At 31.1% G+C, this 15,985-nt stretch overlaps 5 protein-coding genes across 5 annotated transcripts; 2 read left to right on the top strand and 3 right to left on the bottom strand.

Annotated features, from left to right (window-relative positions):
• The first annotated feature begins 1,291 nt into the window (after positions 1-1,291).
• Positions 1,292-4,431, top strand: LOC123299170 (alanyl-tRNA editing protein Aarsd1-B). The gene is made up of 7 exons (XM_044881442.1): positions 1,292-1,395; positions 2,015-2,143; positions 2,379-2,538; positions 2,616-2,818; positions 3,035-3,324; positions 3,840-4,142; positions 4,306-4,431. The coding sequence occupies exons 1-7, from the start codon at positions 1,357-1,359 to the stop codon at positions 4,427-4,429; spliced, it is 1,248 nt and encodes a 415-aa protein (XP_044737377.1). The 5' UTR covers positions 1,292-1,356; the 3' UTR covers positions 4,430-4,431.
• A 1,613-nt stretch (positions 4,432-6,044) lies between these two features.
• Positions 6,045-8,418, bottom strand: LOC123299169 (BTB/POZ domain-containing protein 2-like). The gene is made up of 2 exons (XM_044881441.1): positions 7,245-8,418; positions 6,045-6,393 (listed from the first exon to the last, which is right to left on the bottom strand). Exons 1-2 carry the CDS (start codon positions 8,373-8,375, stop codon positions 6,133-6,135), a joined length of 1,392 nt encoding a protein of 463 aa, XP_044737376.1. The 5' UTR covers positions 8,376-8,418; the 3' UTR covers positions 6,045-6,132.
• A 2,946-nt stretch (positions 8,419-11,364) lies between these two features.
• LOC123298940 lies at positions 11,365-11,818 on the top strand. The gene is made up of 2 exons (XM_044881041.1): positions 11,365-11,635; positions 11,712-11,818. The coding sequence occupies exons 1-2, from the start codon at positions 11,365-11,367 to the stop codon at positions 11,816-11,818; spliced, it is 378 nt and encodes a 125-aa protein (XP_044736976.1).
• A 1,357-nt stretch (positions 11,819-13,175) lies between these two features.
• On the bottom strand, positions 13,176-13,668 carry LOC123299172 (40S ribosomal protein S28). The gene is made up of 2 exons (XM_044881445.1): positions 13,364-13,668; positions 13,176-13,294 (listed from the first exon to the last, which is right to left on the bottom strand). Exon 1 carries the CDS (start codon positions 13,572-13,574, stop codon positions 13,377-13,379), a length of 198 nt encoding a protein of 65 aa, XP_044737380.1. The 5' UTR covers positions 13,575-13,668; the 3' UTR covers positions 13,176-13,294; positions 13,364-13,376.
• A 1,560-nt stretch (positions 13,669-15,228) lies between these two features.
• On the bottom strand, positions 15,229-15,963 carry LOC123298448 (bladder cancer-associated protein). The gene has a single exon (XM_044880447.1). It carries the CDS (start codon positions 15,846-15,848, stop codon positions 15,606-15,608), a length of 243 nt encoding a protein of 80 aa, XP_044736382.1. The 5' UTR covers positions 15,849-15,963; the 3' UTR covers positions 15,229-15,605.
• Positions 15,964-15,985: the final 22 nt, after the last annotated feature.

Here is a 15,985-nt window from a genome sequence, read left to right as displayed (position 1 = left end):
TTTGTTTGAAACATTTTTTTGTAAACATCACTGTTTACCCACGAGAGCGTTAATTAGGTGCAAATTTTATAGTATGTATTAATATAGGAATTGTGTGTTGCCTATTTAAAAGTGAATATCTTTTGTTATTTACGTGACGTCAAAAAACAAACAATTGCGCATCAACACTGTCTATATATTTTTGTATGTGTTATGTGATAAAGAAATCAACACTGACTATGCATGGTATTTCAACAATTAACTCAGTCAATTGTTTCTTTTCACTTGTTTATTTTAAAGTAACTTAATTTATTGAAATATAATTTTTTAAATATTACTGATAAACAAGACAGATAAATATATATATATATATATAAACTTTAGACAGATAAATAATTCATATTTCTTCTAATATTAATCAATTTGAAAATTTCTTTTTCCTGGCTTTGGCTCGTGCAAAAACGTCAATTATGTCGTCGTAATTAATTTCTTGGACTAGTTGGGCTTCAATAGACAGTAATGCAAGTGCATTAAGTTTATCTTGGCACATGCTTCCGGAATACTCAAAAAAATACGGAGAGCAATGTCCACATTCGGATAAACATTTCGAAGATTCCGTGAATGCAATACATTGCATAATTTTTGTGCAGAGCGTACATCTTCCACATTTGCCAAGGAATCTTTGAGTTGACAATGTAAATGAATATTGGTTGAGTTAATCGTTGAAATACCATGTATAGACAGTTTTGATGACGCAATCGTTTGTTTTTTGACGTCACGTTAATAAAGAAAGATTTCCACTCTTGAATAGCCACACACACATGACTGATATTCCCATATTAATACATACTACAAAATAATCACCTAATTAGCGACCTCGTTTGTAAACAGTGATGTTTACAAAAAAATGTTTCAAACAAAAGTTGCTTATTTTTTTATAAGGAACATTTTTTACATTTAAAAATTTGTTCTATCTCTAACGGTTTACAAGATGGGTCCTACGGACCCAAGACCCAATTGAGCTATGTTGCTCATTTACGAACACGACCTCACTTTTTACGTTTTAAGCACACTAGAAAAATTTCAGCTTGATATCTTTTTTCGTTTTTGAGTAATCGTGATGACAGACGGGCATACGACAGACAGACAGACAGACAGACATACGGAAATGGACTAATTAGGTGATTCTATGAACACCTAAACCAAAATTTTTTTCGTAGCATTAATATTTTTAAGCGTTACAAACTTGGGACTAAACTTTATATACTATGTATATTTCATATCTTACTTAATTAATGGCTGCCCCTAAAAGGTCATATTCACCACGGTTCATATATGAAATAAGAAGTTTGACATTTTATTTTGGCAGGAAAAAAAATGGTGTTTAAATGTCAAGAGGATAGCTTTTTAAAGCAGGTTTTCAATTCGTACTTTTATCCATGATATTTTAGTTTTCTAGAACAAAAATGGCTAGCACTCTCTCGGCTTTATGTAAAAATAAAATCATGATGATATCCAAAATTTTGTACTTAACCTCTTTAATCCATGAGTAGGATAATTGTCACTTCTCAAATTATCAATTTTACATTAATACATTAATTTTATTATTTTTTCCTATGAATGTTTACCTCCAATTGTATTTCCACCCTTCCTTTTTTTCTCGGTTTCATTACAGCTCTAGTGCGGAAATAAATTCATCACACTAGGGCGGTTTTGAATTATTTTTCTCATGCATAATGAGTGAGAAAAGTACTTTTTTTTCACGGGCGTAGATAAAATAATTAAAACTCAATTTCTCCCTTTAAAATAGTGACGATTTTACGTCGCTATATGTGATTATGTCATTTTCTCCCATTGGAGAAAATTCCATTACCCCAAAAGATCGTTTATAGTCACCCAAAAAATCATCGCAAATAGCCCAAAATTTCAATAAACCATAAAATGTTTTTTCTACACAATATTTTCTAAAATGTTTCACTTTTTACTAATTTCTGTAGAAGAGAAAAATTTCTAGAACATATTTTATTTTTTGCAGTTTGAGTCCAAAGTAAAATCATGCGAAAAAGCAAAAGTTAAAACATTTGTGGACGGAAATGAAAAAACTGTAGATGGATATGAAGTTATTTTAGAAGATACAATTTTATTTCCCGAAGGCGGTGGTCAGGTAATAACTCCCTTATTATTACCTAATAGTAGCGGAGCCCATGAAGGTAAATGTTTAGTAACTCGAGCTTCGTCGAGGCTTATTCGATTTTGTAGAAATAGTGTGAAAATAAATTTGCGGGTGATCAAAATAGATTGATTTCCATTGAAATATGAACAACTTTTGGTCATACTTCGCTTTCCCCAATCCCTTTAATTTTGTAAATATTAATAATTACTCTTAAATAAATTTTCAGCCTTGCGATTATGGAAAATTGAATAATATACCCGTGTTCCAAGTAATCAGACGTGGGGCTGAAGCTGTTCACTTTATAACCGAACCATTTCAAATTGGGGACACTGTGAAACAAGAAATTGATTGGGTTCGACGAAACGATCATATGCAACAACATTCGGGTAATTTTGATTGGGCAAAATATTCGAATTCTATTTAAACAAAATGTTCAAAGTTATTTTGTTGATGAAATTTTTAGGTCAACATTTGATCTCAGCGATTATTGATCGTGATTTTCAATTTAATACATCGTCATGGTGGCTTGGAGAAGACGTGTCTTACATAGAATTGGATACTCCAAGTATGACACCTGAACAAATCAAACACGCTGAAGATGTTTGTAATGAATTAATTCGTGCCAGTTTGACAGTTTCAGTTTCTGTCATAAAAGACTACGAAAAGGTAATATAAGAAGTACAAACTCCCCGAAAGTACAGTAATATGTAAAGCCCCCGAAAACGAATTTTTGTGTCCGATATACCGCCCTTTGTATACGATTTTGTTGGTATCTCAGAAATTACGGTCCTCACTTTTGTCTTTTTTGGATCAAAATGATTTTTATTCGAATAACAGATTAAAATATTTGCCCGTTTTTTTTTTGTAATTTACTTAATTTAGAAATCTGGAGAAAAAGGTGGTGATTTAATTATCAATGGAGCTCGAACACGTGGTTTACCTGACGATCATGTTGGTGATATTCGTGTAATTACAATTCATGGAATTGATAGCCACATGTGCTGCGGCACACATGTTACAAATCTAAGTCAATTACAAGTAATAAAGTTACTGAATGCTGAAAAGGGTAAACGAAAAGATAAAACTTTAGTATATTTTTTGGTGGGAAATCGAGTTACCAATCATTTTCAACAATGTTTGGAGCGTGAACAAAAATTAACAGCTTTATTAAAGTAAGCTTTTTTTATTTGATTTTATACAATTCAAGTATTTCAGAATGTCTGAAGATTTGAGTGACTACTGGCAACATCGAGGCAAGACCTTGATAAGAGCGTCTTAAATTTTCACCAGGTTTTGCCATTGGGAAGATTTCTAGGAGAAAACCACTTTTCCGACGTTTTTATGGCTTTGAACTTCAGTACGTTTTCTCCAAATTGAGCTAGAGTTAGAAAAACCGGTATATAGGTTGGGTTGGCGTCAACGTACCTTTTGAGTCTTTCAAATTTGCAGCCACTCAGCTCCTTTTTTGTTTATGGCGAAATATTTTGTTTTTCGCAGTTTTTATGGTTTTGAATTTCAATACAGCTTCCCCAAATTAAGCTAGAAGGTTGAAAATCGATATTTTAGTTGAGCTAGTGCCAAGGAGGTGCCTTTTGGAAGTTTCATCATTCGACCCCCCCCCCCCTCATTACACCTTTTTATGTAGATATTGCATATCCGTCTTTCAAAATCCATCTTTACTTTTTAGAAATAGTCCAGTATTGCACGCTGAATTGGTGGAAAAATTACAGAAAAATTTGAAAATCACTTCAAAAAATTTACAAACTATCTTAAAAGAAGTTGCTCAAATAGAAATTGAAAAATTAAAAACATCAAAACCGAAATATTTCTGTTTACATCGAAAAGAAGCCGAACCTGATTTTATGAGTATTTTTGTAAAAGAATTGAATGGTTTTGATATTTTCCTATTTTTATCGGTTGGGGATGAAAAAACCAATGGAAATGTTTTGATTTATGGAAAAGAAAATGATGTTGCAGAATTAGGACCCAAGTAAGCATTTTTTTTCTTTCAACTGATCAGATATTAAAGAAATTTTTTTTAAAATTCCTTTTTACCTTTTCTTTTCAAACGTCTGCATTTATTTTGCTCTGTGTTTGCATGTTTGCAAATTTTGTAATATTTTCCATAAATTATTGTTTTTTGTTTTTTACAGAATTTGTGAAATTTTAAATGGAAAAGGTGCTGGAAAAAACGGGCGCTATCAAGCTAAAGTTCAAAATATGAAAAATAGACCAAAATGTGTGGAACTAATTGAAAATTACTTTAAAACTTTGTAAAATTAAATTTAAATAAATAGTGCTAATTAATTTTATGTTTACTTTCAAGCTTCAAAAGATCAAAATTTTTAAATGAATTAAAAAATTTTTTTAATAAAATTGCGGATCTAAAATAAAAAAAAAACTTTTAACAAAAAGAAAACCGACTTCAAAAGAAAAACTTTTCCAAAACAAATTAAAATGCACTAAAAAGTAAAAAAATAACGATAATATAATGTAGTTAAAATTATTGTTATTTTTGGAGTCGGTGTCAGCCAAGGAAACAACTCTGACAGAACAGTTTGCTACATTAGCTTGGCTGACACCGACTCCAAAAATAACAATAATCGAAATCGGTTGGCTTGGTATTGAGTTATTCGCCCTCTTGTCGTATATACTTAATGCAAATTTAAGACTTTTGTGGTTTTCTCATGGATGCCGTTGTCAAAACTGGACTAAAATGAAATGGAACCACACGGGAAGGACCAGCTTTCAAATAGATAAAGAATCATCAAAATCGGTTCACCCAGTCTAAAGTTCTGAGGTAACAAACATAAAAAAAAAACATAGTCGAATTGATAACCTCCTCCGTTTTTGTTTGAAATCGGTTAAAAAAACTTCTAAATTATCAAAATTAAAAAATTATTTATTCAAAAATATTGCAAACAGAAAGGGCATTGTTGTCAACCGGTATTTAATCCGAAAAAAGGGTTGGAACTCTGTTCTAGACTCCTGAAAGTCTATTTAAATCAGAAATAAAATTCAAGGAAAATGGCTAAACCACTGTATTCCTGTATTTCAAAGTAAATGCGAATAAAAATTATCGAAGCACAAAAAGAAAAAGATTATTGAAGGAATCTGTTCAATTAATACGAGTTACGTCAGCATCAGAGTCACGACCCACTTTTTTGCACTAAATACTGATCTATTATATTAAAAATAATTTTCAATTTGAACAAGATTCTATTCATTTTCAATTGTGAATCGGAAATGGGCTATCAGATACGGAGCCTGAATGGCTCACTGTCAATTTATGAGAAAGTGGCGCTACACTAGCTTATTTATTAAATGTGCACTACTCACAAGTATAAAACACGCTTTTAAAAAAGTCACTAGTTCACTTTCAAGTGCATTTGTGACTTGTGGCATTATGGAAACGAACCTTTTTGAAGATGTCAGTCGGTGATGACTATCCTTTAATTAGACACTATCGAAACTTATTGGAATTATTAATAATTATTTGTCCGGATTTAATAATAATATAATAATGTTTATAATTTGTCTTATGTAGTTAGTTCAAAATTTTCTTTAGTATTATTAAAAAAATATAATACTTTAATTGTTGATGTTTTTCTTTTGCATGTGTAGATTTCTAATGTTTAACATTTAAAAGTATTATTAAGTATTTATTATGACATTATAATTAGAAATCTGCACATGACAAAATACCGACATCTTCAAAAGGGTTCGTTTCCATAATACCACAAGTCACAAGTGCACTTGTTGAAAGTGAACTGGTGACTTTTTAAAAGTTGGTAGTGTACTTGCGGGTGGTACACATTTAAAAAATAAGCTAGTGTAGCGTCACTTTCTCATAAATAGACAGTGAGACATTCAGGCTTCCGTAATCAGAGTGTCCATTTTAAAAGTAAAGCAAACTAACTTTTTTAAGAAATTATATAAAAAAATTACAAGGCAAAAAAATTTAAGAACAAATTATGGCATTAGTTACTCTTGAAAATATCAAATGACCTCACCAAAACATCTTCTGGGTCCACGTTTGAGTTTGCTTCGTAAAATATAATTTGTGAAATAATGCCAGAACACTTGATAAAATTAAAATAATCAACTGAATTCATATTTAATGGTTTTATATGTTCCATTACTGCCATTTTTGCCACTTGATATCTATTATAACGTCCACAATATACACAATTTAACTCACCATAGTTTTTATTTAAACAATTTTGTGGGGCCAGGTCACACTAAAATAAAAAATAAAAAGTGTTTTAATAAAATTTTTGTATTAATATCACACAATCTGTATATAGAATTTCCAATTTTAATCGCTCACCATGTGTACGTACTATTTTTAGGAATGATCTAAGTAAAAATTTTTTACTTAAAGTTAGAGGGAATGGCATCTATTTTACGGAGGCCTTGACTCTCAAATGATTCGAAGTAAGGTTAAATATTACATAGAGAGTAATAATAATAACAATAATACATAAGAGAAGTATCTTAAATGGGTCCCTAGCACCTAGATCAGTGATTCCCAAAATGGTATGAGGGTATCCTAGTCCCCAGGTACAACGAAGGAGTATTTTAGACATCATGCTTGTGATCTGCGACCCGGAAAACCCGTGAGTACCGATTCTGGATGAATTTCCTGGCAACTTTTGAAGAAAGTCCTGGAGATAAGCTTGGTACCCAGGCGATTTTTATAACAATTTAGATATGATCCTGAGGATGAGGTCTACAACTAGGTGTCTTGGTCACCAGGTGCATGGAGGAACTTTTCTAACATCATATTCGTGATCATCGATAAACCCCTCGAAAAACAAAATTTGACCAATTTCATAAAATGAATTTATGAAAATGTATCCCGGCGGAGCAGATAAGAAGAGCGCGTATTGTAAAGAATAAACATAGGTAAAAAATTATATAATTTAATTCCTGAATCGAATGCGAAAAAGCACACTCCCCTCTGTATTTCCCGAAAAAAAATCGATCTCAAAGCGTTAGTGCTTTACCGTCTCGTCTAAAAATTTTCAAGTTAAGCGATTGAAATAATTTACCCCGTATGCGGATAGGTTCCCATAAAATTATTACTTACATCAGAAAGCTTCTCAATCTGAGTCTCGATCGTGTAAATCTCAGATGAATTAATCACAAAGGGTCTGCTTAATATGATTGGTAATTCTAAAGATGTTGAAGATAAATCATTGCATTGAGTGATATCGAAAACTGGCTGAAGCGAATCCTTTAAAGTCAACGTTATCTTCGATTTATCTTTCATCAAATATGTATGAAGTGCAAAACCTACGATAACTACAGGCTGACTAAATGCAAACGAATCAATAAAATGTTGTTGCTTTTGAATAAGGTGTGTTAAATAATTAAATTTTAAATGGACCTCAGGAGTCTTTGCAAGAGCAAGATTAGTACTGCATCTTGGCGTCTCCATAGAATTTGTTTTTGAGGCTATAATCATACAAAATTTTGTAACTTGAATATCTGTCAGTAATCGACTTCGAACTGGCCCGTTTGCAAATTTTTTAAATGTCATTAATGGATATAGAATTAACGATAGTGCTCGACCCAAGACGGTACGTTGATTTTCTGGTGTTACTGGTAATTCTTTTCGAACACATTCAACTTTTGACCATAAAAAAATAGCCTCAAATAAATCAGATTCAAACACTTGTAAAGTTTTCCGTTCTAATACAGCAATCAAAGTACCCAAATCTATATCGATAAAACAATCAGAATCTAATGCCTCCCTTGTATTTTTCTCAATCACTTTTAAACATGATTCAGCTAATTCTAGCTCATCATAAAATCTAGCTTGATTTAACAATAAAAACGCATTATTTGCTGTTAAACTCTTTTCCAAAAAATCAACACAAAACAGTTCCAATTCTGCCACGTTGTATTTTTTCGCTGCGTATAAAGTACTCATCACTATTTCTGGATTTATTTGAACTTCTTGTGAATATAAATATTTAAGTAATGCCTTAAATCCATCCGGTTCAACGTCAAGTATCTCAATTTCATCAGTTTGTGTTGGTAAACTACCAAAAAACATTGTTTTAAACACATCACTTCCAACCGATAAAATAAGTTTGTGAGCTGGAATACGTTGATGTTCTTTATCATTTTTAAATATAAAATAAATATCAGCAAATTGTTGGTTGTTACAAAGATGACCAAAACGATCTTTATCATTTTTATAAGTTAGATCCATCACAAATATTACCACTTTAGACTTTTCCTACACAATTTTATCTATGTTCCTATTATAACGCAAGCACCGCGCAATAGAATTTTTTGATACTGTGAGTGAATATTGCGACTGAAGTGTGTTCTGAAGTGTGTTACTTTTTTTAACAACCTCTGTGTTAAAAAAAGTAACTCTAAAATTGTATTAAATTAAGATAACATTCGTGTTCCAGGCATAGAATATTAAACAAGGAAACACCATGGCCGAAAACCCGCGATATGATGAATATATATATATATATACATATATATATATATATATATATATATATATATATATATATATTGTTCGTCATATTATCAAGTCCACTAATATGGAGAGTATATGAATTTGAGAGAAGACTGCCAGTGAGTTCCCCTGTATCACAGATTATAATTTATTACATAAATAGATAGGCAACTCTACTGTACATGAAATATTGTGCAAAAAATCCCCTGGAGTAAAGCACTTACCATGGAGGTTATAAAGAAGGAGAACGATCGCAATAGAAAATATTGTCCCCAAAATATGGACAAAATAAGTGAGGCGCTGGGATCGCTAAGTTGCCTCATTAAATGCGGGCTGTTGTGTGCTAATATACTACTTACCGACGACAGCGCGGCTGGTGGCTGGAAAATGAACTTTAAATTCTACAAATTTTCAGGGACAGGTGCGCTAATGCTTTAGCACGTAGCGATCGTTCTCCTTCTTTATAACCACCATGGCACTTACAGTGAACTATTTAAAAAAAAAAATGGCGGGAATTAGGTACTATTTGAATTAATTCTATTCAGTTTATCCTTTTTTTTTTAATTTTTTTGTATTTATTTGCCTTTTAATAAATAATAATTTATTGCAATATTTGAAACAAAATAGCATTTATTTTAATATGAACATTATTAATAACAATTAATTATTAATTTGATATAAGTTAAATACAATGTTAAACATTTTATTTCGTTAATAAGTCAATTATAATCACAATTAAACACTACCTAAATGTAATTAACAAGATTAACAAGACCTAAGCGCTAAAATAAACTCAGTACATATCATAAAAATAAATCGGAAAATAATATAAACACACCTAAAACGACTAAATTACACAAATTAATTAATGAACGGGGGCACAATGAAAACGGTCAAAATACTTAAATAATGCCACTATACAAATAATCCACAAAATGTTAATAAAGACAATCAATTGAGAAAACACACAAAGAAATTTAACAATTTTTAATGACATGCAAACGAACTTTGAAAGACGTATTGTTTATAGAGTAAGATCCCGGTGCCCCCAGACGTTACTTATTTTCTCATAAGAAATATAAATGGGATAAAGTAGTGTTAGTACGTACTTTGAGTGTGTGCATACCTGCTACCTTGGGTCGACGGCCAATTCATAGGTACCAGGTGCTAAAGGTAGATAAATACAGTACTGATTTTTCTCAAATTCTCAGTGCTGATTTTTACATATGTTTTAGATATTTTTGTTAAAAATCAATAATCATTATTGCCAGACACTTTCCATCGGCGCTTACCCTTACCAGACGCTTTAAAGCTTCAAAAAAAAACAACATATTCTTACTTATAATCTCACTCATGATTTTTATATATGATACTAAGGGAACTATTTGAACACCCCTGGTCAGCAGCCAGATCAATTGGAGGAGTCAAACATCCCCCCAGACACACATAAAGTGTCGCTATGTATATAAGCGCGAGAGCATTATTTGTACGCTTGAGTGTGAGAGAGATATCTATTTATGGATATCTTTCTTATAGTTATTGTTATTATGAAAAAAAAAAGTAACGAAAGTCGGTGAAAAATTGCAGGAATTACGAATTCAGAGGGATGTATTTGGGCGTATAATCGGTATATCGATTGATCACAAAGTCGATATAGCCAAAATATTTTCGTATCCCATAACTCCAGTTCCATTGTCAATGTGCCATCTTGATGGTGGCATTTGTAAGACTCAAAAATCAATTTTAATGAAATGTTTAGAAAATGGTGTTGAACATGATCCACCATCTCACATAGATATTATACTAATTGATGGATTTTACTTACTTCATTGTATGAAAAATGTCCCTAAAACATTTGGAAGTATCTCCAAAAAAATGTTACAAATGGTCACACAATTACCAGCGTCAAGATTCGATGTCATTTTCGATCAGTATTTTTCGCCTTCTATAAAAGATTACGAAAGATCACTTCGAAATGAATCGACACAAGTTGAGTTTAGCATCAGTGGACCTGATCAAGTTCGACCGTCTGATTTCGCGAAAGAATTGAGAAATATCCGCTTCAAAGAGGCTCTCATTGACTTCTTTATACGCCACTGGTCTACAGACGAGATAGTACCGTTTATTGGCAACAAAAAAATTTTTGTTAATTTCAAGAATTGTCACTCTTTTTCCGTCATAAATAATGCAGTAGTATCTTCTATTGATGAAAATTTAAGTTGCCCTGAACATGAGGAAGCTGACACTAAGATTATCCACCACATCTGCAATTTTGATGATCAAGCTAATTTTGTTATTCAGTGTTCTGACACCGATATTGCAGTAATTATGCTGGGCAATATGCAGCATTTAAAAAATTATGACTGCCATGTGTGGATGTTGACTGGCACTGGAAATAAAGTTAGATACATTGATATCACTGAGATTTATAAACATTTAGGACCTACATTAAGCCGTTGCTTGCCAGGATTTCACGCAATAACTGGTTGCGATTACAATCCAGCTTTTTTTAGAAAAGGCAAGCAAAAGCCATTTAATGTGTTGAAAAAAAAAAGCAGAGTACCAGATAGCATTTATGAAACTCGGCGATGTAGACTTATTCAGTGACTTAGAACTGGAGCAAAATGTGTTTAACACTATACAAAAATTTATTTGTGAACTGTACAACGTGGCCGGAATAATTGACGTAGATGCTGCCCGATTCCAACTCTTCATCAACACTTATATGGTTTGTGACGTAAATGAAGAGTTCAATCGCAAAAATGTGAAAAACTTTGATGCTAGTAACTTACCACCATGCAAAAGTGAGCTTTTACAGCAGTTTCGACGAGCTAATTATATCACTAGTCTCTGGAAGAATGCTCATATGAAGAAAATTAGTATTTTTAGTCCTGACAATAATGGGTGGACGTTGGAAGATAATAAATATCATTTTAACTGGTTTGATGGGGACCAATTGCCGAGCTTTGTCAGTGAATCGCTTCAAGAAGAATCAGGTATTATACTTTAACTTTGAATAATTGATATAACCGTGTAAGTCTTTGATTCTTAATTATGTTATTTTTGTTACAGAAAATGAAAGTAATAAGGATGATAATGAAGATAGTCAATGCCAACATTGGGTTGATGATGACTTATCAAACGACGATGATGACAGTAAAGATCACGCTGAATTGTAAAATGACATGTATAGCTTTGTATAATTTTAAGATTTAATAAACATGAATTTTTTAAATAGTAGTATTCAATTTTACTCGATGGTAAGATGTAAAACATAGGTTAAAGAAACTTATATTTATTATTCATAAAATTTTCTCAACCCAGATCACTTTAAAATATCTTGTAATCTTCAGGTTCGATTCCATTTTGCATGTAACGAATCTTTAATCTCTCTTGATTATATCGAACAGAGCAGAATTTTTATCTCTCTTGATTATGTCTGGGGGGATGTTTGACCCCTCCAATTGGTCTGGCTGCTGACCAGGGGTGTTCAAATAGTTCCCTTAGTATCATATATAAAAATCAAGAGTGAGATCATAAGTAAGAATATGTTTTTTTTTTGCAGCTTTAAAGCGTCTGGTAAGGGTAAGCGCCGATGGAAAGTGTCTGGCAATAATGATTATTGATTTTTAACAAAAATATCTAAAACATATGTAAAAATCAGAACTGAGAAAAATCAGTACTGTATTTATCTACCTTTAGCACCTGGTACCTATGAATTGGCCGTCGACCCAAGGTAGCAGGTATGCACACACTCAAAGTACGTACTAACACTACTTTATCCCATTTATATTTCTTATGAGAAAATAAGTAACGTCTGGGGGCACTGGGATCTTGGTCTATTATTTATTTAGAAATATATAAAATATTGTTTCCCCAACAACCATTGAAATGGATAAATTATTATCAAAACTAATAGATATCCCTACACGAATATAACGTGTAGAGCCACCTGGAGAAAGGCACCTTCAGAGAACGAAAATAGTAAAAATTTTACAGGGAGTTGCAGATCTCTTTTAAATTAAAAACTATAATCTGTGATCTAAACAGTTCATTTTCGATTGTCCGTCTGTCTACCTGTGATCGCGATAACTCAAAAACAAAGGCCGTGGGATAGACAGGGTGCTTTGTTAAATAATTAATACATACTTAGAAACTTCGTGAGTGGCTTCCTTTTGGCGAGTCTACCAAACTTCTCTCTGATTTTTTTTTCGAAAGCGCTGCTTATTCTCAAGTAAGCGCGATACCATCAAAATTAACCATCGGTCTTAGAAAAGACACAGCAAGAATTCGTCGGACAATATGACCCAAATGATAACATTAATAATTATAAATTGCTACACATGTTAAGAAATCAATTTACGCACACAAAATTGATTTTTTTTAACCCATTACATGGGTGAACCCCCTCAATTTCTTTAAACGTATTAATGTAACATATTTTTACTTACTATTTTCTAACAAACAAACGTGGTTTCATCAACTAGAAAATCAAACAAAATATAAGGTTCGAAAAGAAATAAAAATTCAAGAAACTACGGTAGATTCACTTTTATTCCCTTTTTACATATTTTATATTATAAAAAAAAAAAAATACAGAAAATCATTTGTTACTTGAAAATAAAAGTTAATCCTCCGGAAAAACATTTTTTTACCTAAAAAAGAAATACAACTTTTAGTATAAAATTAATTATAAGAAAATTAAGAAAATGTAAAAAACTTACTTAACAAAATATTTTATCGTAATCTTCTTGCTTCACGTTCAGATTCCAATAACGTTAAAATATCACCCTCTCGGACTGGTCCTTTAACGTTTCTAATAATCTGTCGATTTTGTTCTCCAATAAATTCAACTTTTACTTGTGTACATTGTCCTTGGGATCCTGTACGTCCCAAAACTTTAATAACACGAGCCAAAACTACTGGTTTATCCATTTTGGTATTAAAATGTTTTTTATTTTAGTTAAGATTAGCACGTGTGGCTTTTCTATGTTAAATAATGGCGGAAATGAGACCGATTTTAGGTTAGACACTTTGTAATTTGACTTTCAATACGCCCCTCTGTTTGAATGTGAAGATTTTATGAACTAATTTTTTTAGTGGCAACTTTTAAATATTTTCAGTAACTTTTAGTTTCTAGATTTATTGAATACTTTAAAAATATTTTAGTTTTGTGAAAATTAAAATATAAATTTCTTTTTTAATAACCAATTTGAAATTTTCATTGTGTGTACAACTAAAAACACTTTTACATTTCAAATTATCGGAAAAATATTTATGTCTATTTCGGAAATTGATAAAACTTCATAAATAGGATAATTTTTTCGTAAAAAATACAAAAATGGGGAGAAATCTCTTAAAATCAGATACGAAAAGCTTTTATTTTGAAGCGATACGGGAAATATCTAAAAAAAAAAATACTCGTCTCATTGTCATAAGATCTGGTTTTATTTTTTTCGATAATAAATTTTTCCGGAATCACCCCATATACAGGGTGTTCTGTTATTCGTAGCAGAAAATTGTACCACTAAATTTTGCTTGTCAAGACAAATGGAAAAGCTCTATACCAAATTTTTATTTGAGGCCTAATGCGGAAGATGTGACTATGGGAAAATAGAAAGATTTATGAATTCACAGACCTATCAAATTCATTAAATTAGCAGGTGTCAATTTAGAATATGGAGGGGACTATCATTAAACAATAATTGATTGTAAATTGATTGCATTGGGTAGTGAATACTAAAAAAAATATTTTGTTGTTATTATTTATAAAGAAAACAAAAATATGATTCACCAATACAATTAGATGTGGGAGGAATACAATTAGAGGACATCATGTTCTGACATCTGATTGTTCGCAATTGCACTTGATGTATGAACAATTTTGACCTAAACATATAGTGGTTTATTTAACGATTGAATGAATAAGCTTTTAAAAGATCGTTTAAAATCTTGTCCGAAAGTTTTATTTTCGGAGTGATTTAGTGTTAAGTTTTTAGCACCATTTAAAATGTTTGTAAGCACACTCAGTGTCACAAAAAATGCACGGATTACATATGTAATCCGTGCATTTTTTGTGACACTGAGTGAGTATACGTTAATCCCTTGGTTTTCGGATATTCCTTCATTGAGCCTATATAACTCAGTTAATTTCAACACCGCTGAATTCGCCACGGTTTGGCAATTAGTGGGGCATTGGTTAATTTTTTTTTAAATTTATTAGCTTTAATAAAAACCTAAGATTTATGTATCGTGTTGGATATTAAAATTGTAGGTCTTGAGTACATTCCAAAATTTAGTTTTTCAATGTTTTATAACATGATTTATTTGGTATGAAGGTTGGTGAAGCAGTTATTATAGATGTTTTGAACGTTAACTTAAATCTGTGGACAATGCCCTTTTCGAAATGTTCCTTTCATAAAATAAATGAGGAAATAGGACGAAAAAAAAAACACATAAAACAATAAATTAAAATAAAAATCCTTGTAATTCATCAAATATTTATATAATACATTGTTTTAAATAAAAATTGTAATAACAATTTCAGAATATTCTAGAAATAACTATTTAAATATTATTTACAATGCGTTTCGTGTTTTTATGTGATTGGGTGACAAGTTTTATTTAAATTTATACACAAAGTACTTCAAAAAATCACTATCAATTCTCATTTTGTTTTAAACATCACAGAAAAATATGTTTAACAATATTATTATTAATTATTATATAACAAATACATTTTTTTTTTTTTTCAAATAAACCGCCAAAAAGACACAACACTGAATTCTTCTCTTTGGTGTCGACATATACAAGTAGTAAAAAACATTTTATTTAAAATTAGTTCTTCAAGAAAAACTTGTGTTTTTATGTTTTTATTGCTTTTAAAATATCACTTAAGTCTTTATTTAATGAAATATTTTTTTAAAATAAAAATAAAAAAGTGATTATTGTGTCCACATTCAAGTATCATCCATTGTCACAACGAATTGTATCACAATTACTACCCCATAATAAACAATTTCCAACACCACTGTAACATATTAAAAATACGGCTGCTAAAAAGACCAAACTGCAAATTGTACACGGTTTACGTTCTAAAAAGAATCCAATTAAATATAAAACCATGAACATGACATGTGTATGAATTAATGCTGGATTCACTGGTTTTGGTATTAACAAAACTGGTATTAACCATTGCAAACAATACATTTTATTTTTAAAGTTTCTTTGAGCAATGCTGGTTTAAAACTATTTTGATCTTCTAAACTACAACTTTGACTGTAGTTGTCACGATAACACTTGATGTGAAACCATTTTGCATGAATTTTCGTGACAAAGATAAATTA

The sequence above is a fragment of the Chrysoperla carnea genome, chromosome 4 (assembly GCF_905475395.1).
Source record: "Chrysoperla carnea chromosome 4, inChrCarn1.1, whole genome shotgun sequence".
Taxonomy (NCBI): Eukaryota; Metazoa; Arthropoda; class Insecta; order Neuroptera; family Chrysopidae; genus Chrysoperla; species Chrysoperla carnea.
Note: the sequence above shows the minus strand (reverse complement) of the source record. Positions and strands in the feature narration are given on the sequence as shown.